Genomic DNA, 22,941 nt, shown 5'->3' on the forward strand with positions numbered 1-22,941 from the left:
TCAGGGAAGTGCAAATCAAAACTACAATGAAATATCACCCCTTTTCAGTAAGAACAACTTACCAAAAGATAAAAGATAATAAGTGCTGGTGAGAATGTGGAGAAAAGGAACCCTTGTTTGTACACTGTTTAGCAATGTAAATCAGTACAGCCATTGTGGAGAAGAGTGGGGAGGGTACTTAAAAATTAAAAACAAAACAAAAACAAACAAAAAACAGCTGCCATATGATCTAGCAATCCCACTACTGGGCACATATCCAAAGGAAATGAAATCAGTCACTGAAGAGACATCTACATGTTTATTGTAGAACTATTGACAATAGCTAAGAAAATGGAAACCAAGTGTTCATTAACTGAGGAATGGATAAAGATAAACACAACAGAATACTATTTGGTAATAAAAAGGATGGAATCTGCCATTTGTGACAACATGGATTGAATTGGAAATACCTATGTTAATTGAAATAAATCAGGCACAGAAAGACAACTGCTGCGTGATCCCATTCACATCTGGAATCTAAAAACATTGATCTCACAGAGGGTGAGAATAGAAAGGTGGTTACCAGAGATGGTGAAGAGTAGGAGAGAGGGAGGGATGGGGAAAGGGTGATCAGTGGGTACTAAGTTACAGTTAGGAGAAAAAAAAAATTCTGGTATTCTATTGCAGAGTAAGGTGACTAGATAATGATAATGTACAGTATATTTTAAAAGTTAGAAGAGGCCTGGAGGTTTAGTTCAGTTGTAGAGCATTTGCTTAGCATGTGCACTGCCCTGGGTTCAATCCCCAGCACTCCCCCCAAAAGCTAGGATTTTGAATGTTTTTAATCACAAAAAAAGGACAAATGTTTGAAGAGATAGATATGCTTATCCTGATTTGAAAAATGTACAATGTATTCATGTTTTGAAACATCATGATACCCCATAAATATGCATAATTTTTGTGTCAATTTAAAAAATTAAGCATATTTTTAAAAGAAGAAATCAAGATTTGCATGTTAAAAGTACTTATTGCTACTGTCAATTACCTTTTTTGTATTTAGTACTGTCTGTGGCTGGAACCCAGGGCCTCACATTTAAAGCAGATGCTCTACCAATGAGTTATACTCCCCCACATTTTTCTTTCCTTTTTTTTTGGGGGGGGGGCAGTGCTGGGGATTAAACCCAGGACCTTGCTCATGCTATTTCTGCTGTACTACTGAGCTACACCCCCAGCCCCCAAATATCCTTTTTGAAGCCATACTAGCCAAGTGGAAACAGCACCAAAGTGCATACTGAGTCCTTTTGATATGACCTTAGTAGTAGTCTTTGAAGGTTTCTTCTCTATATATTATGATAACATGCTCCAAGTTTGTCTCATATATTTCCTGCCTAGTCATGGAATTACTATTTCTCTAAGATATCCTGATTTCTTTTAATAGGAATGGTATTTCAATACCACAATCTTGGTTATTAGGTATATTCATTGCTACTGTGTTATTCCCTGTTTGTAAGCCTTTTCAGTGGATAGAGCAAAGGTATGTGCATTTATATTTAAATACAATTTTTCATGAGTTTATATTCAGGATTACAGTTTTTTTTTTAACCCAACTCTTGAATTACATCTGTATCCTTCCATACTAAAAGTCCTAATTCTCAAAGACTGAAGATAAAATTAACACTCATTTACATTAGCTCACATTATGTAAACACTCATTTACATTAGCTCACATTAAATAATCTTGGAATAATTGCACTAACATTGCCACAAATATAATTACTGAGAACAGTTAAATTTTTCATATATGCTGCCGCAGTCTGGCTGGGCACAATCAGGAGCCACTTGTCAAAAGAAACTAACTTTATTTTTAGAACCACACACGCCAAACAAAACAGCCTCTCAGGAAAAACCCTCAGAGCCTCAACTGCCACCACCGGCTTTCCACAAGCCTCTCTCTCCCACACAAGCTTCTCCCCACCTCCCACAATCCTCCTGCTCTTGAGGCCGATTGGCTGGGTCATGTGGGCGGAGCCAAAAAAGTCCCCCAATGAGCAGCTCCGTGGTCTGAAAGGGCAGGGAAACAGCCCAATGAGCATCACCGCAGAGGAGCCAATCAGCTAGATGTTGCTGGGGCCGAGGAGCCAATCAGCTAGATGTTGCTGGGGCCGCTGTGAGCCAATCATCAGCCAGCAGCTGGAAGTTTGCTGGCAGCTGGAAGTTTGCTGGGGCCCCTTTGGCTGTGGCTCTCAACATATGCTTTGTCTATTTCTTCATTTTTAAAAATGGCAGTAAACTATACCTACATTATCTGAGCATACAGGTATTATACACTCTACTCTCTCCCTTTTAACTCCCACTGTTAATTCTATAAGTAAAGTATTTACTACTCATACTAGTCCTTGTCAATGTCTCTCACCACTGTGGTTGTCTGAATCTCATTCTCTAGCCAATTCCCCAGAAAGGGCCCGTTGGAACAGCATTTCCTGAGTTCCTCTATGTTGATAAATGTCTATACCCTTTATACTCGAAAGTAAGGTAGATAGAATTCCCTGGCTATTTTCTCCCTTTGAATATCTTAAATATTTGCCACTGTTTTCTTGTGGCGTAAAGTGTGGCTGTTGAAAAGTTTGAAGGTAATGTAAGATTCTTTCCTTTATAAGTACATCACCGTTTGAGTACTGGGGAGTGAACCCAGTGGTGCTCTATTACTGCGCTACATTCCCAGCCCTGTCCCTTCTTTTTTTTCTTTGTTGTCTTTAGTGTATGTCATTCTATCTCAAACCCTGATTATGCTTCCTTAAAATTTTTTCCTTTTTATCTTAGTTAGGCATTTTCTGTTTATTCATTTTTGTTTAGAAATTGTCTTCCTTTTTTAAATGATTCTTTTCCAGAAGTTGTCACCACTTTTTATTTTTTGATAATGGGGATTGAGCTCAGGGGCACTCAACCACTGAACCACATCCCCAGCCCTATTCTGTATTTTTATTAGGGACAGGGTTTCACTGAGTTTCTTAGTGCCTTCTCCATTGCTGAGGCTGGCTTTGAACTATTTTTTAATATGTAAACAAAAAAGAAGATTAACTAAAGCGATTTCTACAGACCAAAAAGAAGATGATTTGGCTCAAATCCATAACAGCTGATATCCAGAGCTCCAGTTTGGCTACCCTTACATCTTGGACAGAACCAGGATGCTTTTTTCAATATCTATTTTATTATTGCCATTTCCCACATCATAAAGTTCTATTTTTTTTTTTTTTGAGCTCATACAGACCTAGGTTAATGTTTTGTTGATCAGTTCTATTTTTTGACTGTGGAGTTTTTAAACATTGCAATGGAAATTTCACCTGTAAAAAGTTATAAGGCCTTTACTATAATGTTATGTGTTGTATGTATTATATTATGTGTGCACACTTGTGTTTTGTGTTATATGTTTGAATGTATGTATATCCATATATCATATATGATGAGCGCTCATGATAAAATGGATCCAAATATTTTTTTTTCACGTGATTTATATGGTTTAATTTAAATTGGGTAAACAACTGTTGAGGATTGTTTTAATATGTAAACAAAAAAGAAGGTTAACAGATCTGTTTGTTTACTTTCACCTTTCCTTTTCATTATATTTAATAATTCTCTTAAAGATAATGTAAATTGTTAAGAAAATTGTTTTCTTTTAGTGCCTTCTGTAATGTTACATAATTTTTTCTTTAGCCATTATTGCCAGACTTCCTATCTTCATCCCAATGCTAGTGAAGTCAAAGATAAAACCAATCTACAGCTTCTACAATAGCCATCACTGAACTGCTTGCAGAACTTGCCTGGACACATTGTGAGCTCACCTGTATGCATTGTGAACTATCTGTTGGTACAGCAAATTGTGGTAGTGCTGGAGTATTTTTGCTGATGGTGTCACCGGTGGTACAATTTTTCAAAGGAGCCCTCAATTGGCTTAATGTCATGGCATTTTGCATCCTCCTCTACTAGTGATGGTCTAAAATTTGGGGGCCAACAGAGGTGAGGCAAAGAACCTCACCCCCCCACAGGTGCAAAGGCCTATCCACAAGTATGGCTGTATGCTGGACCGGTAGTCAGTGACGGGTATGATCCAATTGCAGTGGTACCAACCTAAGACAGGAGGCTGACGCCTAGAGGTCAGTTCATCCGATGACGGGTAAGGACCATATGTTGAATTGGACTGCCTAACAGGCACGGTCCCTAAGCCACATGCTTGTCGTTTAAACAGAGAGGGGGAGATGTTGAGAGCCACAGCCAAAGGGGCCCCAGCAAACTTCCAGCTGCCAGCAAACTTCCAGCTGCTGGCTGATGATTGGCTCACAGCGGCCCCAGCAACATCTAGCTGATTGGCTCCTCTGCGGTGATGCTCATTGGACTGTTTCCCTGCCCTTTCAGACCACGGAGCTGCTCATTGGGGGACTTTTTTGGCTCCGCCCACGTGACCCAGCCAATCGGCCTCAAGAGCAGGAGGATTGTGGGAGGTGGAGAGAAGCTTGTGTGGGAGAGAGAGGCTTGGGGAAAGCCGGTGGTGGCAGTTGAGGCTCTGAGGGTTTTTCCTGAGAGACTATTTTGTTTGTCGTGTGTGGTTCTAAAAATAAAGTTAGTTTCTTTTGACAAGTGGCTCCTGATTGTGCCCAGCCAGACTGCGGCAGTGATCCTCCTGTCTCAGCCTCCTGAGCCACTGGGATTACAGGTGTGTGCCACCACACCTGGCTGTCACATTTCTAATCCTGATTTATATCTCCTTTGATATCTCTGATATCCTTTTATTTCCTATCTTCTGACTCATGTAAATATATTATGATTCAGATTTGGTTCTTTTTGAGTACATATTTCTAGAGTGTTTTTAATTCTTTTCTCTCCTTAAAATAATTTTCTGTGGGATTTGACCTTGAAAATTTTCTGTTCATTTATTTTACAACTTTGATATATTTTATATATTATCAAATTCATCCACTTACAGTGTACAGAGTTCAATGATTTGAAGTATATTCAGAGTTGTGCAACCTTCACCCTACTCTTGTTCATTTTCATGTAAAATAAGTATTTTTCAACTTTTAGAAAGATGTGTGGTTCAGGGTGGCTAATCCAACTTCACAGAGGCTACATTTTCTGCTGTTTTTACAGAAGCTAAAGAAATATGGTGCCTTGCTTGATTAGAGTTCCTGGTTCTAGTTCTCTTTCCCACTTTTACCTAGACTTTCTTCACTATTGTTCCTGTCCTGCTTTAATTTCAAGTCTACTCCAAGTAATTTCTCTGCAGTGTGGGATCCTGTCCCAGAAAGGAAACCTGGTGGATTAATAATTTCAATAGATCTTAAGGACTATCTGCTCTGCAAAATTCAACAAGATTTGCCACTTAACAGCTGAAGAACTATAGTTACTTTAACCTTTTTGCTACATAGTAGTCCACTGTGTGAATATATAAAATGTCTTCATCCTTTCTAGTATTTATGGGCATTTGAGTAGTGTTCACTCTGAGGTATTACAAAGAACAATGCTATAAACAATTGTGTTATAATATTGTAGACATATGGTCTTATTCCTCTCATGTACATAACGAGGAGTAAAATTATAAGGTCATGGAGGTATATGTACGTTCAACTTTTATGGATCACTATCACCTACCTTTATCACCCACTAGATTCCTTATCTTTCTTGTTTCCTCTATTTACTTTGGGCTTACTTTGTTCTCTTTTTTCCTGATTTAGGAAGGTAGAATCTTACTAAGTAGTTGATTTTTTTCTTCCTTTTTTCTAACTTAAGGGTTGAGAAAGTTATACGTATTTCCTTCTGCACTACTTTAATCTCTATTCCACAAATATTGATATTCTTCCCTCATTATCATTTAGTTCAAAGAATTTTCTATTTTTCCTTGTGATTTCTTCTTTGACTCATGGGTGATTTAGGTGTGAGTCAATTTTCAAATATCTGAGTACTTTCTAGGTATATTATTGATTACTAATTTAATTCCAAAATCCCATTATAATCTGATTACTGTGACTTCACATGAAAATTTACTGAGATTTATTGATGGCCCATTAATATGGTCTACCTTTGTTGAATGTACCATGTACATCTGAAAAGAAGGTGTACACTGCAGTTGTTGGATATAGTTGTTCTATAATACAGGTAGACTTGTCTGTTTCTCCATTTAATTTTGTCAAATATTTTATTCATGTATTTTGAAACTTGCTATAGGTATAAACACCCTTATCATTGGTATATTCCTGATCAACTGCCCCTTTATCAGTATGAAATATTTCTCCAGTAATACTTTTTGTCCTTAAGTCCAGTAATACTTTTTGTCCTTAAGTCAACTGAACTGTACACTGTAATATATCTAATATTAATATAGCTACCACAGCTTTCTTATCTCCTGTTAGCATGGTGTATCTCTCTCATCTTTTTATTTTTGACTAACCTATGTCTTTGATTTAGAAAAATCTCTCTTATCAATAGTATGCAGTTGGACATGATAATCTATTCTTTAATTCTAATCTGAATGCTTATTCTATTTATATTTATGGTGTTCTGAATTTGGCCATTCTAATAGGCGTGCAATAGTATCTCACCATGGTTTTAATTTGCATTTTCCTGATGTTATATGACATGGAACATCTTTTTATATACTTATTTTCCATGTGTATATCTTCTTTGGCGAGGTGTTTGTTAAGGACTTTGGCCCCATTTTTGATGGGACTATTCATTTTCTTACTGTCCAGTTTTAAGCCGTCTTTGCACATTTTAGATAACAGTTTCTTATCAGAAATATCTTTAGCAAGTATTTTCTTCCAGTCTGTGGCTTATCTTCTCATTGTCTTGATGTATCTTTAAAGTGGTTGTTCTAGGAAATACAATCTTCATCTCTAACTTTCCAGTCTACTCAGAATTAATATACCCTGTGGTAGGCAGCCTCAAAGATGGTGCCCAACAATCAAACTCTCCTAGAATTCAGGCTTTCCCACATTATATAGGGGTTGTTCTATGTGAACAAAGAACATGGAAGAAGTCATAGAACATCACTTCCAACATTAAGTTATAAAAGACACCAAGGGTTTGATCTTGGCTCAATCTCTCTCTCAGTTTATTCTGGAGAAAGGAAGATGTTTAATTGTGAGCAACTCTGTAGAGAGACCTCCTGCTATCAACCATCATCAATGAGCATGGCAACAGATCCTCCAGCCCCAGTCAAGTTTTCAGAAGACTGTAGCTCCAGCTGATAGCAACTTTATGAGGGGCCCTGAGCCAGAACCACTCAGGTGTTCCTGGATTCTTCATCCTTAGAAACTATGTGATACTGTTGAGAGACACAGCCTGAGGGGCCCCAGCAAACTTCCAGCTGCCGGCTGATGATTGGCTCACAGCAGCCCCAGCAACATCTAGCTGATTGGCTCCTCGGCCCCAGCAACATCTAGCTGATTGGCTCCTCTGCGGTGATGCTCATTGGACTGTTTCCCTGCCCTTTCAGACCACGGAGCTGCTCATTGGGGGACTTTTTTGGCTCCGCCCACGTGACCCAGCCAATCGGCCTCAAGAGCAGGAGGATTGTGGGAGGTGGAGAGAAGCTTGTGTGGGAGAGAGAGGCTTGGGGAAAGCCGGTGGTGGCAGTTGAGGCTCTGAGGGTTTTTCCTGAGAGACTATTTTGTTTGTCGTGTGTGGTTCTAAAAATAAAGTTAGTTTCTTTTGACAAGTGGCTCCTGATTGTGCCCAGCCAGACTGCGGCAGTGATCCTCCTGTCTCAGCCTCCTGAGCCACTGGGATTACAGGTGTGTGCCACCACACCTGGCTGTCACATTTCTAATCCTGATTTATATCTCCTTTGATATCTCTGATATCCTTTTATTTCCTATCTTCTGACTCATGTAAATATATTATGATTCAGATTTGGTTCTTTTTGAGTACATATTTCTAGAGTGTTTTTAATTCTTTTCTCTCCTTAAAATAATTTTCTGTGGGATTTGACCTTGAAAATTTTCTGTTCATTTATTTTACAACTTTGATATATTTTATATATTATCAAATTCATCCACTTACAGTGTACAGAGTTCAATGATTTGAAGTATATTCAGAGTTGTGCAACCTTCACCCTACTCTTGTTCATTTTCATGTAAAATAAGTATTTTTCAACTTTTAGAAAGATGTGTGGTTCAGGGTGGCTAATCCAACTTCACAGAGGCTACATTTTCTGCTGTTTTTACAGAAGCTAAAGAAATATGGTGCCTTGCTTGATTAGAGTTCCTGGTTCTAGTTCTCTTTCCCACTTTTACCTAGACTTTCTTCACTATTGTTCCTGTCCTGCTTTAATTTCAAGTCTACTCCAAGTAATTTCTCTGCAGTGTGGGATCCTGTCCCAGAAAGGAAACCTGGTGGATTAATAATTTCAATAGATCTTAAGGACTATCTGCTCTGCAAAATTCAACAAGATTTGCCACTTAACAGCTGAAGAACTATAGTTACTTTAACCTTTTTGCTACATAGTAGTCCACTGTGTGAATATATAAAATGTCTTCATCCTTTCTAGTATTTATGGGCATTTGAGTAGTGTTCACTCTGAGGTATTACAAAGAACAATGCTATAAACAATTGTGTTATAATATTGTAGACATATGGTCTTATTCCTCTCATGTACATAACGAGGAGTAAAATTATAAGGTCATGGAGGTATATGTACGTTCAACTTTTATGGATCACTATCACCTACCTTCATCACCCACTAGATTCCTTATCTTTCTTGTTTCCTCTATTTACTTTGGGCTTACTTTGTTCTCTTTTTTCCTGATTTAGGAAGGTAGAATCTTACTAAGTAGTTGATTTTTTTCTTCCTTTTTTCTAACTTAAGGGTTGAGAAAGTTATACGTATTTCCTTCTGCACTACTTTAATCTCTATTCCACAAATATTGATATTCTTCCCTCATTATCATTTAGTTCAAAGAATTTTCTATTTTTCCTTGTGATTTCTTCTTTGACTCATGGGTGATTTAGGTGTGAGTCAATTTTCAAATATCTGAGTACTTTCTAGGTATATTATTGATTACTAATTTAATTCCAAAATCCCATTATAATCTGATTACTGTGACTTCACATGAAAATTTACTGAGATTTATTGATGGCCCATTAATATGGTCTACCTTTGTTGAATGTACCATGTACATCTGAAAAGAAGGTGTACACTGCAGTTGTTGGATATAGTTGTTCTATAATACAGGTAGACTTGTCTGTTTCTCCATTTAATTTTGTCAAATATTTTATTCATGTATTTTGAAACTTGCTATAGGTATAAACACCCTTATCATTGGTATATTCCTGATCAACTGCCCCTTTATCAGTATGAAATATTTCTCCAGTAATACTTTTTGTCCTTAAGTCCAGTAATACTTTTTGTCCTTAAGTCAACTGAACTGTACACTGTAATATATCTAATATTAATATAGCTACCACAGCTTTCTTATCTCCTGTTAGCATGGTGTATCTCTCTCATCTTTTTATTTTTGACTAACCTATGTCTTTGATTTAGAAAAATCTCTCTTATCAATAGTATGCAGTTGGACATGATAATCTATTCTTTAATTCTAATCTGAATGCTTATTCTATTTATATTTATGGTGTTCTGAATTTGGCCATTCTAATAGGCGTGCAATAGTATCTCACCATGGTTTTAATTTGCATTTTCCTGATGTTATATGACATGGAACATCTTTTTATATACTTATTTTCCATGTGTATATCTTCTTTGGCGAGGTGTTTGTTAAGGACTTTGGCCCCATTTTTGATGGGACTATTCATTTTCTTACTGTCCAGTTTTAAGCCGTCTTTGCACATTTTAGATAACAGTTTCTTATCAGAAATATCTTTAGCAAGTATTTTCTTCCAGTCTGTGGCTTATCTTCTCATTGTCTTGATGTATCTTTAAAGTGGTTGTTCTAGGAAATACAATCTTCATCTCTAACTTTCCAGTCTACTCAGAATTAATATACCCTGTGGTAGGCAGCCTCAAAGATGGTGCCCAACAATCAAACTCTCCTAGAATTCAGGCTTTCCCACATTATATAGGGGTTGTTCTATGTGAACAAAGAACATGGAAGAAGTCATAGAACATCACTTCCAACATTAAGTTATAAAAGACACCAAGGGTTTGATCTTGGCTCAATCTCTCTCTCAGTTTATTCTGGAGAAAGGAAGATGTTTAATTGTGAGCAACTCTGTAGAGAGACCTCCTGCTATCAACCATCATCAATGAGCATGGCAACAGATCCTCCAGCCCCAGTCAAGTTTTCAGAAGACTGTAGCTCCAGCTGATAGCAACTTTATGAGGGGCCCTGAGCCAGAACCACTCAGGTGTTCCTGGATTCTTCATCCTTAGAAACTATGTGATACTGTTGAGAGACACAGCCTGAGGGGCCCCAGCAAACTTCCAGCTGCCGGCTGATGATTGGCTCACAGCAGCCCCAGCAACATCTAGCTGATTGGCTCCTCGGCCCCAGCAACATCTAGCTGATTGGCTCCTCTGCGGTGATGCTCATTGGACTGTTTCCCTGCCCTTTCAGACCACGGAGCTGCTCATTGGGGGACTTTTTTGGCTCCGCCCACGTGACCCAGCCAATCGGCCTCAAGAGCAGGAGGATTGTGGGAGGTGGAGAGAAGCTTGTGTGGGAGAGAGAGGCTTGGGGAAAGCCGGTGGTGGCAGTTGAGGCTCTGAGGGTTTTTCCTGAGAGACTATTTTGTTTGTCGTGTGTGGTTCTAAAAATAAAGTTAGTTTCTTTTGACAAGTGGCTCCTGATTGTGCCCAGCCAGACTGCGGCATTTGGTGGCTCGCACGGGGAGCGACTGAGGGTAAGTGAAACTGCTCGCCCCTGAGGGCAGGGCGAGAGGATGGGTAGCCATTTTAAGATTCCTCTTTTATTTTGCTTCACTTTTGTTTTAAGTTGCCTGTCCCTGGAGATGAGAGAGACGGAAGAAAAACCGGTCACATCTGAGGAAAAACTATTTACGTCTGAGGAACAGATAGGGAGAAAGGACGGATGCACATGTCAGGAGGATAGAAAGGCTATAATGACTTTTTGTTGTTCCCTTTTTATTTCATTCTGTCTCGGTTTTGTTTGGCGTCATCTTGTTGGGTTGTATTATAGTAGAAATATGGGATCAGAAATTAGTAAAAAACAAACTGAAAGAGTGTTAAGTAAATTGTTAGAGGAAGGAGGCATCCCAGTAAAATCAAGAGCAGTCAGGGCATACGTTGATACAATACAAAAATGTAGCCCATGGCTTTTTAAGGAGGAGTTGTTAAATATATCACAATGGAACCATCATGGTGAAGATTTAAAAAGAATAGAAAAGAAAAGCCCAGGGACTCTGCCAGTTGGCACATTGCCATTGTGGACGTTCATATCTTGTTTGCTTAGTCCAAAGCCTTAGGTTCAGACAATGGTAGAGGAAGGAGAAGACATAATGATTCAAGTAAAAGAGAAGGTCTCTCAAGTTAGTCAGACAGAGGAAAAGATTCAAGTAAAAGAGAAGGCCTCTCAAGCTAGTCAGACAGAGAAAGAAAGTGTAAAACAGAAAAAGCCATCAGGGGGAAAGTTACAACAGGAGACTGCTACTAACACCTTTCTATCACCAGAGGGTGTAAGTGTCCAACCAACAGCGCCACCTCCATATGCTGGGAGGCCCCCACCCGCGCAGTTGATAGTTGGGATCCTGAGACAAGGTCTCAAATATTAACATGCCCTGTATTTGAGGCAGGAGGGCAGCGATTTTACCAAGTTTTAAATTTCAAAACAGTGAAGCAGCTAAAAGAGGCTGTAACAACCTATGGTCCTCAAGCACCCTTCACTGTAAGCTTGGTCGAATCCATTAACAACTTGAACATGACGCCAGCAGATTGGGCTAATATGTGTAAAGCTGTGCTAAATGGAGGACAATACCTGTTATGGAAGGTTGCCAATGAGGAATTTTGCAAGGAGACGGCTAGGCGAAATGCAGCAGCTGGTTATCCTCAGAGAAATCTAGATATGTTGTTAGGAAAGGGACCTTATGAGGATCAGCAGCAACAAATTGCATATGATCCTGGCGTATACGCACAAATTGCTGCAGATGCAATTAAGGCATGGAAGACTTTACAAGGACATGGAGGTTTACAAGGTCAATTATCTAAGGTAATACAAGGAGCTAATGAACCTTATGCTGAATTTGTAGATAGGCTTATTCAAACAGCTACCAGAGTTTTTGGGAATACAGAACAAGCAATGCCATTACTAAAACACCTGGCTTATGAGCAAGCGAATCGTTGGTGCAGAGATATCATTAGACCATGGAAACATGAAGATTTAAACACATATATTAAATTATGTAGAGACATTAATGAACAAGAGCAAGTCGTGGCAGCTGCAGTAAAACAGGCTTTAGATGCCAGAGACATTAATGAACAAGGGCAAATTGTGGCAGCTGCAGTAAAACAGGCTTTAGATGCCAGGCCAAGAACATGCTACAATTGTGAACAAACAGGACATTTTAAAAGGAATTGCCCCATTGGAGGAGGGTTTAACAAAACTAGGTATCAAAGGAGTAGAATACCAGGTATTTGCCCACGATGCAGTAGAGGGAGACATTGGGCTAATGAATGCCGTTCTCAAACCACCATAGAGGGTACTCCATTATCAAAAAACGAACAAGGACCAGGTGTTTATCCACGATATCATGGAGAAAGGCATTGGGCTCCATTGCCAAAAAATGGACAGGGGGGCCCAATGCTCCGGGGCCCAAAACCACAAATATACGGAGCACTGGAGGAACCCAGCAACCCCATCAGGGTAGTGCCCAGGACACATTGTCCATCAGATCCCTCATCAGACAAACCAGAGGGAGCGCAGGGTTGGACATCTGCGCCTCCGCCAGAGCAGTACTAACTCCAGAGATGGGAGTTCAAATCATTCCCACAGGGGTGAAAGGACCTCTTCCCAAAGGAACAGTAGGCTTATTATTGGGACGCAGCTCTTCTACGCTAAAAGGACTTATGATAAGTCCTGGGGTAATTGATCCCGATTATGAAGGTGAAATAAAAATTATAGCCAGTTCTCCAAAGGGTATATCAGTAATTTCACCAGGAGACAGAATAGCACAGTTACTAATAATACCCAGCCTGCATGATAAATTTTCCAGTCGTACTGTAGAAAGAGGTTCCAAGGGATTAGGCTCCACAGGTGTAGATTGGGCTATGCTTTCTTTAAATTTAGATTCTCGCCCCATGCTAAAACTAAATATTCAAGGACATGAATTTAATGGGCTACTGGATACAGGTGCAGACCTTAGCATCATCTCTCGTCAAGAATGGCCAAAACATTGGCCATTACAACAAGCCACTCAAACGCTTCGAGGCCTAGGAGTGGCAACTAATCCCCATAGAAGTGCAATGGTATTAGATTGGAAGGATCCTGAAGGATGTGAAAGAACTATACAGCCATATGTATTGGATCATCTTCCCGTAAATTTATGGGGACGAGATGTCCTAGATCAATTAGGTTTGACATTAACAAATAACATCAACCAAAATGCACCCACTATTATGACTAGACAAGGTTTTAGGAAAGGAAAAAGATTAGAAAAACAAGAACAAGGTATAGCAGCACCAATACAAATAGATCAAGGAACAGACAGACATGGGTTGGATTTTCAGAAAGGGCCACTGAGACAATAAAAATTACTTGGAAATCAGAAAGACCAGTATGGGTTCCTCAGTGGCCCCTGACTAAAGAAAAGATACAAGCAGCCCATGACCTGGTCAAACAACTATTAGCAGAAGGACATATACAACCTTCTGTATCTCCCCATAATACTCCCATTTTTGTCATCAAAAAGAAATCTGGTAAATGGAGATTACTGCAAGATTTAAGAGCCATTAATAATGAGATGGTTATTATGGGACCTGCTCAATCAGGGATTCCTCAGTTGTCTGCTTTGCCAAAAACCTGGTATGTTTTAGTTATAGATATTAAAGATTGTTTTTTTTTCAATTCCAATTCATCCTGAGGATAGTCCACGTTTTGTATTTACTATCCCTGCACTGAATCATGAAGGTCCTGATCAGAGATATGAATGGAAAGTACTCCCTCGAGGGATGGCTAACAGCCCAACTATGTGTCAAATTTATGTTAACAAAGTAATCCAGCCACTTAGAAATCAAAATCCTGAACTACAAATATTTCACTATATGGATGATGTATTATTAGCACACAAAGATAAAAACACATTGCTAGAATGTTATGCCACACTTACAAACTTATTAAAAAATTATAATCTAGAGATAGCAATAGATAAAGTACAATTAAATTTTCCAATTAATTATTTAGGAGTTCTATTATCCTCAACCATGGTCCGTCCACCAAAAATTCAAATACGAGTAGATCAACTCAAATCACTTAATGACTTTCAAAAGTTATTAGGAGACATAAATTGGATAAGGCCTTATTTAGGTATACCAACAGGAGAGTTGGGACCTTTATTTGATATCCTAAAAGGTCCATCAGATCCAAATTCACCCCGAATGTTAACGCCTGAAGCAAGAAAGGCATTAAAAATCATTGAAACATATATGGAAAATATGCATTTGGATAGAATTGATATAAGTTTGCCTTTATTATTTATTGTACTACCAACAAAAAATATTCCTACAGGAGTATTTTGGCAAGAAGGTCCATTATTATGGATACATTTATCTTATTCTCCTAACACTATTCTTACTAGGTATCCTGAGGCTGTAGGACAATTAATACTCAAAGGAATAAAAGCAGCAAAGGGAGTGTTTGGAATTTCTCCCAATAAAATTATTACTCCATATACTATGAATCAAATTGATGAGTTAGCTAATGAGTTAAATACTTGGGCAATAATCATGTGCAAATCTAATGTTTCATTTGATAACCACTTACCATCTAATCCTTTATTGTCTTTTTGGTCATTGCATCCTGTAATTTTTCCAAAAATGACAAGAAAAACACCTATCATGAATGCTCCAAATATATTCACTGATGGGTCAAATAATGGTACAGCAGCAGTAGTTACCCCTGATCAAACTTTTACATTTTTAGTACCCAAACAATCAGCTCAAAAGGTAGAGCTTAATGCAGTTTTACAAGCTTTTGTGATGTTTAAAGATTCTGTATTTAATTTATTTTCTGATAGTCAGTATGTAGTTAATGCTATAGTATCTCTTGAAGATGCTGGTAGGATTTCCCCTTCTTCTACTGTTTTCTCTTGGCTTTCCACTATACAAAGTCTAATCTGGGACAGAAAAGATCCATTCTTTATAGGACATATCAGGGCACATACAGGATTGCCTGGAGCCCTTAGTTTGGGCAATGATTTAGCAGATAAAACTACACATGACATACATATTTTCTCTACACTAGAAGAAGCTATAAATTTTCATAAAAAGTTCCATGTCAATGCTAATACTTTACAAAAGCGTTTTAAAATAACTAAGGAACAAGCTAGACAAATAATAAAACAATGTCAAAATTGTGTGACCTTTTTACCACAAGTTAATCTTGGAGTCAATCCTAGAGGATTGATACCTAACCATATTTGGCAGATGGACGTCACACACTTGCCAGAATTTGGAAAATTAAAATATTTGCATGTTACAGTTGATACTTCTTCTGGATTTTTGATGGGCTCCCTTCATGCCGGAGAAAAAACTAAAGATGTTATAGCTCATTGCTTACAAAATTTTGCCACTGTGGGTGTTCCAAAACAGTTAAAAACAGATAATGCCCCTGGTTATACTTCTACCTCTTTTAAACAATTTTGCTCAACATTTGGCATTACTCATATAACAGGAATCCCATACAATCCACAGGGACAAGGCATAGTTGAAAGAGCTCATCAAACTATTAAAATGTACTTATTAAAGCAAAAAGAAGGAATTGGGAAGGGGTATATATTCCCCAAAGATAAACTTAAAATAACCCTTTTTACTCTAAACTTTTTAAATTTGGATTCATCAGGACTTAGTGCTGCGGAAAGGCATATGTGTCCAAAAAATGTACATAAGCCCAAGGTACTTTGGAAGGATATTCTAACAGGACAATGGAAAGGTCCTGACCCAGTAATTGTCTGGAGTCGGGGGTCTGTTTGTGTGTTTCCACAGGGAGAACAGCAGCCGATTTGGATTCCAGAGAGATTAACCAAGGTCCTGACCCAGTGATTGTCTGGAGTCGGGGGTCTGTTTATGTGTTTCCACAGGGAGAACAGCAGCCGATTTGGATTCCAGAAAGATTAACTAAAGCGATTTCTACAGACCAAAAAGAAGATGATTTGGCTCAAATCCATAACAACTGATATCCAAAACTCCAGTTTGGCTATTCTTACATCTGCAACAGAACCAGGATGCTTTTTTCAATATCTATTTTATTATTGCCCTTTGCCATATCATGAAGTTCTATTTTGTTTTTTGAGCTCATACAGACCTAGGTTAATGTTTTGCTGATCAGTTCTATTTTTTGACTATAGAGTTTTTAAACATTGCAATGGAGATTTCACCTGTAAAAAGTTATAAGGCCTTTACTATAATGTTATGTGTTGTATGTATTATATTATGTGTGCACACTTGTGTTTTGTGTTATATGTTTGAATGTACGTATGTCCATATATCATATATGATGAGCGCTCATGATAAAATGGATCCAAATATTTTTTTTTTTTTCACGTGATTTATATGGTTTAATTTAAATTGGGTAAACAACTGTTGAGGATTGTTTTAATATGTAAACAAAAAAGAAAGTTAACAGATCTGTTTGTTTACTTTTACCTTTCCTTTTCATTATATTTAATAATTCTCTTAAAGATAATGTAAATTGTTAAGAAAATTGTTTTCTTTTAGTGCCTTCTGTAATGTTACATAATTTTTTCTTTAGCCATTATTGCCAGAATTCCTATCTTCATCCCAGTGCCGGTGAAGACAATGTAAATTGTTAAGAAAATTGTTTTCTTTTAGTGCCTTCTGGAATGTTACATAATTTTTTCTTTAGCCATTATTTCCAGAATTCCTATCTTCATCCCAGTGCTGGTGAAGTCAAAGATAAAACCAATCTACAGCTTCTACAATAGCCATCACTGAACTGCTTGCAGAACTTGCCTGGACACATTGTGAGCTCACCTGTATGCATTGTGAACTATCTGTTGGTGCAGCGACTTATGGTAGTGTTGGGGTATTTTTGCTGATGATGTCACCGGTGGTACAATTTTTCAAAGGAGCCCTCAATTGGCTTAATGTCATGCATCCTCCTCTACTAGTGATGGTCTAAAATATGGGGGCCAACAGAGGTGAGGCAAAGAACCTCACCCCCCCACAGGTGCAAAGGCCTATCCACAAGTATGGCTGTATGCTGGACCGGTAGTCAGTGACGGGTATGATCCAATTGCAGTGGTACCAACCTAAGACAGGAGGCTGACGCCTAGAGGTCAGTTCATCCGATGACGGGTAAGGACCATATGTTGAATTGGACTGCCTAACAGGCACGGTCCCTAAGCCACATGCTTGTTGTTTAAACAGAGAGGGGGAGATGTTGAGAGCCACAGCCTGAGGGGCCCCAGCAAACTTCCAGCTGCCAGCAAACTTCCAGCTGCTGGCTGATGATTGGCTCACAGCGGCCCCAGCAACATCTAGCTGATTGGCTCCTCGGCCCCAGCAACATCTAGCTGATTGGCTCCTCTGCGGTGATGCTCATTGGACTGTTTCCCTGCCCTTTCAGACCACGGAGCTGCTCATTGGGGGACTTTTTTGGCTCCGCCCACGTGACCCAGCCAATCGGCCTCAAGAGCAGGAGGATTGTGGGAGGTGGAGAGAAGCTTGTGTGGGAGAGAGAGGCTTGGGGAAAGCCGGTGGTGGCAGTTGAGGCTCTGAGGGTTTTTCCTGAGAGACTATTTTGTTTGTCGTGTGTGGTTCTAAAAATAAAGTTAGTTTCTTTTGACAAGTGGCTCCTGATTGTGCCCAGCCAGACTGTATTATTTTAAGCTATTAAATATCAATTTGTTACACAGCAACAGTTAAGATGTACCATATAAAATAGAAGAAATCTCACATATAGTCCCATTTACTGTTTGTATTTTTTTTTTGCTACCGCTGTCACATACATCAAGTTACATTATAAACCCAAGACAATACAAAATTTTTTTTTGCTACAAGAAGCCATATATACTTTTAAACAATTATTTATGTAGGCAGGGAAGAGTAGTAGTTACCACTTAATTACCATTTCTGCTGCTCTTCACTCCTACTTGAATACCTAAGCTTTTATCTGATATCTTTCCCTTTAGCCTGAAGAACTATAACATTTCTTTAATGCCAATTTTCTAGTGAAGAATCCTTTTAGCTTTAATTTACCTAAAAATGCCCTAATTTCATCTTTAGTTTTATGGATATTTTCAATGGATATAAAGTGATGGTTTGGCAGTTCCCCACCCCCAGGCATTTCACTGTCTCTGACTCCCATTGTTTCTAACGGGAAGTCAGCAACAATGTATATCATTGTTCTCCTATACAGAATGTATACTTTATCCCTGTTTGCTTTCAAAATTTCTTCTTTTGGTTTTTAGCATTTTAACCATGATGTGCCTATGTATGATTTTCTTCATATTTAATAAACTGCTTGGGGCTTTTCAAGATTTCTGAATCTATAAATGTGCAGCAACCATCCATTTCTTCAAATATTTTTTCTGCCCCCATCTCCTTCTCCAATTACATGTACATTAAACCTTTTTACATCGTTCCACAGGTCACCAAGTTACTGTTTACTTTTTTCAATCTTTTTTTTTTTTTCAGAGTAGATAATTCTGATTGATCTTTAAGCCGATACTTGATTCTGTCAGCCAGTCTGCTATCAAGCTGATTTAGACATATTTACATTTCAGATATTATTTTTCAGTTCCAGAACTTTTTTTGGTCCTGGGGAATTGAACCAGGGGAGCTTTACCACTGAGCTACATCCCCAGCCCTTTTTATTTTGAAACAGGGTCTCACTAAGTTGCTGAGGCTGGCCTCAAATTTATGATCCTTCTGCTTCAGCCTCCCAAGTTACTGGGATTAAAGGCATGCACCACCAGGCCTTGCTTAGTTCCAGAATTTTTTGGTGTATAGTTTCTATTTCACTCCTGAAATTTCTTAGCTTTTCATTCATTATAAGCTTATTTCCCTCTCTGTCCTTTTTAACTCCCTGTCTGATAAATTCCAACACCTGAGGTTGATACTCTTTGATTGCCTTTCCTCTTGAAAATGAGTCAGTTTCCTGTTTTTTCCCCATGTCTAGTAGATTAAGACTGAATCCTAAACAATATGAATTGTACACAGGTGGTCCCTAACTGATGATGGTTCAACTTACAATGGTACAAAAGTGATATGCACATAACTGCAACTGTATTTCAAATTTTAAATTATGATCCCCCCCAAGGCTAGCAATATACAGTATGATTCTCTTGATGCTGAGCAACCAGTCACAAAATCACCAAGGTAAACAACCCACACTCTACAGTATGCTGTGTTGCTAAGCTATGCTGTTTAGTAGGCTAGCTCTATTTTCCACTTTTCATGTTTTAAATTTATGATGGGTTTAACCAGGATGTAACCCTTTCTCAAGCTGAGGAATATCTGTATTATAAAGATTCTGAATTGTTTAATTCCTCTGAAGCGTACTGACTTTTAAATTTTACAAGGTGACTAACTTGTCTAGGACCAAAATGCCAAATGCTACCTCCCTTGGACTGTGAAATAGTTGAATTTTCCACTATTTTAATATTAGCTAAGGTGCTTGAAGTCCATTCTGTACATGAAGAGTTTAGGAGTTATCCACAGATTTCTGCAGGGTTTATATGCAGAATCAAGGAAACTTCACTTTGGTTCTCTCCTTTCTGGGATACCCTCCCCCTCACTTTTCAGTTTCTTTAGTTACCCTGGACTCAGTTGTCTAATTCCTCAATGAACAAGAGAGCAATTTCTATCCAGATTTTAGCTATTCCACATCACAGAAACTGCAAACTGCCCACAGGTGAAGAGCTATGAAAAATATAGGAAACCCTTTCAAATGATCACTATTTTCTGTGCTAGAAAAGAACAGCACTAGGGCTGGGATTTGGAAGGCCTGAATTTAAATCCTAGTTTGACCCCTATCATATGGTAATTCAGTTTATAGAGACCATGTCCTCATCTTAAAATGGGGATAAGAATGTCTACTTCATGGGTTTGTAAAAAGAGGGTCAAATGCATTAAGAAAACCGAGGCTCTGAGGGGCTGGATGATGTTCCATCTGTTAAGTGGCAAGGGTTGGGCTGGTCACCCCAGGTCTCTCCATCCTTATTCTGCTACACCATATGACTCTCACCTTTCTGAGGGCTACTCTCTCCATCTTTGGATGCCAAAGAGACTGTTCAAGTTGGGCACCAAGAATATATGAAGTCAAAGTCCCTGTTCTCAATAAATTCCAAGTACCACAAGTGTTGTCTGCCTTCCAGTTTATGCCTGCTTCTGATCACTCTCCAGTGCCTTCAGGTAATTTTAAAAAAATATTTTGTTCAGTTTGTAATTGTTAATGTGTATGCAGGGCTGGCCTGATACAACCTGCTCTGCCATTATAAAAGATGAATTGCTGTCCATGGATTCTTGGGTTTTTCTATCTTTTTGCTGTTTTTAATGTCATGATACCTGGAGAAATTGACAAATTATACTGCTACTGTCCCCATCCTCCCAGAATAATCTGCTATTTATTTTAATTATAAACATGACATTGCCTAAAATCTTTCTATTACTTAGAATCTTTGCCCAGATTACTCCTCAAAGGACAACAACATCTCAGAATTTCATTACCAGAGAGTAAGGATCAGTAATGCAGCTATTTTCCCCTCACTCCTACATACCTGATGTTGCTTTGGCTATTCCTTGATCTGGTAATGCTCCATATTTTCGATGCTGCTCATACCAGTCACTTACTGTCATAGTTGCCAGACTTGGATAACCAGCTCCAAATACTCTGCAAAAATCACATTGCACTTAGAAAATAAAATAACAGCATTAATAAGCCTTTTTACTTTAATGACAAGGTCGTGTCTGCTTTAGTCTTATTCCCCTACCCAACTCTCTTCTGAGGACTTGTACAACCAACCATGAAGATACATAAAAAGAGGCATCCCAGAAGACACACTGAAATCAAGAGCTTGCATGAGAAAATAAACAGTTCAGGATCATCTCCCAATAAGCCAATGCCCCACAGAGCAATGATCACACTGTGGAATGAGAATTTACAGTTGGTGGCCTCTGGAAGACCACCCTATGGAATAGCATCAATAACTCAGAATTAAATTACAGAAAAGGAATTAAATTATAGAAAAGTCCTTTTGAGAATTGTAGTTGAAGGCAGGAAAAATAGGAATGATGGAAAACTTCTAAAAATAATAATTCTCCATTGGATTCCTTTTTCTTCCTGCTTTATTTCCTTTTTTTTAAGCTCAATGTGAAGGAAATGACTGAGACAGACAGACATTAAAAAAGTATCAAAGGCTGGGATTGTGGCTCAGTGGTAGAGCACGTGACTTGCATGTGTGAGGCACTGGGTTCGATTCTTAGCACTACATAAAAATAAATAAAGGCATTGTGTCCATCTACAACTAAAAAATAATATTAAAAAAAAAAAGAAAGTATCAAGAGAGTTAACATTCCTTTGATGAAAGAATGGCTTCCATAGGTGAAGACATGACTTTCCACAATGCCCATTCTGGGCATCACTCATGCACTGCCATGGAGCCATCAAAACAGGGGACTGTAAAGGTAAACCACTTTCCAGTACTACCTACTTGGCTTGGGCCTTGTTCCGAGTAAGTATGAAGGGTTTCATTGGAGGCCTCTCCTGAAGAGACTCTGGGTGAGAAGTTGATGCCTAAGAAGAAAATAAATTTCAGAGGTGCGTTTGCCATTTTACCCACCTATCATACAGACTCTGAAGTCTTTTGGTGTTAGAAAAGCTAGGATTAAAAATTCACCCACTTTCTGTGTCAGTCTTAAAGATATAGCTCTCAAGGGGACTTGACTACTTTGCTAAAAAGAGAAAGTTGAGAACGTTCTCCAGAAATAATCTTACCACTAGAAAAAAAAAATTACTTGATTTAAAAACACCCCCTCCAGTCAGGCGTTGTGGTGCACACCTGTAACTCCAGCAACCTGGGAAACTGAGACAGGAGGATCGCAAGTGCAAAGCCAGCCTCAGCACTTAGCAACACCATGTCTCAAAAACAAAAGGGCTAGGGATATAACTCAGTGGCAAAATACCCCTGGGTTCAATCCCCAGTACCAAATAAATAAATAAATAAACAAACAAACTAAATTAAAAAAATACCCCCCCAAAGGAGATTTCAAAGTCCCTTCCATGTTCCATATAAATTCCTTGAGCTGAATTTGAAGCCCTTTTCCTCAGCTTGGCCTTCGGTGGAAATGATGAATGAATTATTAAAGTCCCTTCTAAAACTCCTTCCAATATAATTATGCTAATAATTATCAAGAACCCCTAGGGTGTTTTGAAAATGGATGTTTACAAATGAAAGGGGGAGAGGATAGGCAGAAGTTTTTGTGAAAAGGTATACAGAAATGTTTCAAGGAACCTTGGCTTTCTAGAGATACAAGGAAACAAAGAATGGTTAAAAAAATGGTGCTCATTTTGTTCTAGCTTCATAATCTCAAAAGCCAATCCCAATACTACATGAGAAAGCATTAAAAACAACAACAACAAAAAAAAAAACAAAAAAACACCCACTAAATAAAGAAAGGGACAGGGCAGGATCCAGAAGAGTCTAGCCTCAAAATGCTTGAAAACCACTCATTTGGATACGCCCAAAGGGCCTTAAGGCCCCTTAGAATACTAACTGCTTATTCTGTGATCTTTTAACAGGAAGAACCAGGTTGATATTATCCTG

The 22,941-nt window shown here is 38.5% G+C and overlaps 1 protein-coding gene across 1 annotated transcript in view; it reads right to left on the bottom strand.

The window, feature by feature from the left end:
- Positions 1-22,941, bottom strand: part of Igbp1 (immunoglobulin binding protein 1) — a 38,764-nt gene that overhangs the window by 5,674 nt on the left and 10,149 nt on the right. The window contains exons 4-5 of the mRNA XM_046467049.2: positions 21,829-21,911; positions 20,896-21,008 (exon numbers count right to left, since the gene is read on the bottom strand). Of these exons, the coding sequence (XP_046323005.1) occupies positions 20,896-21,008; positions 21,829-21,911 (196 nt within the window). The remainder of the gene's footprint in view (positions 1-20,895; positions 21,009-21,828; positions 21,912-22,941) is intronic.

The sequence above is a fragment of the Marmota monax genome, unplaced genomic scaffold (genome assembly GCF_021218885.2).
Source record: "Marmota monax isolate L192 unplaced genomic scaffold, Marmota_monax_Labrador192_F-V1.1 WCK01_AAM20220418_F8-fsc00284, whole genome shotgun sequence".
Classification (NCBI taxonomy): Eukaryota; Metazoa; Chordata; class Mammalia; order Rodentia; family Sciuridae; genus Marmota; species Marmota monax.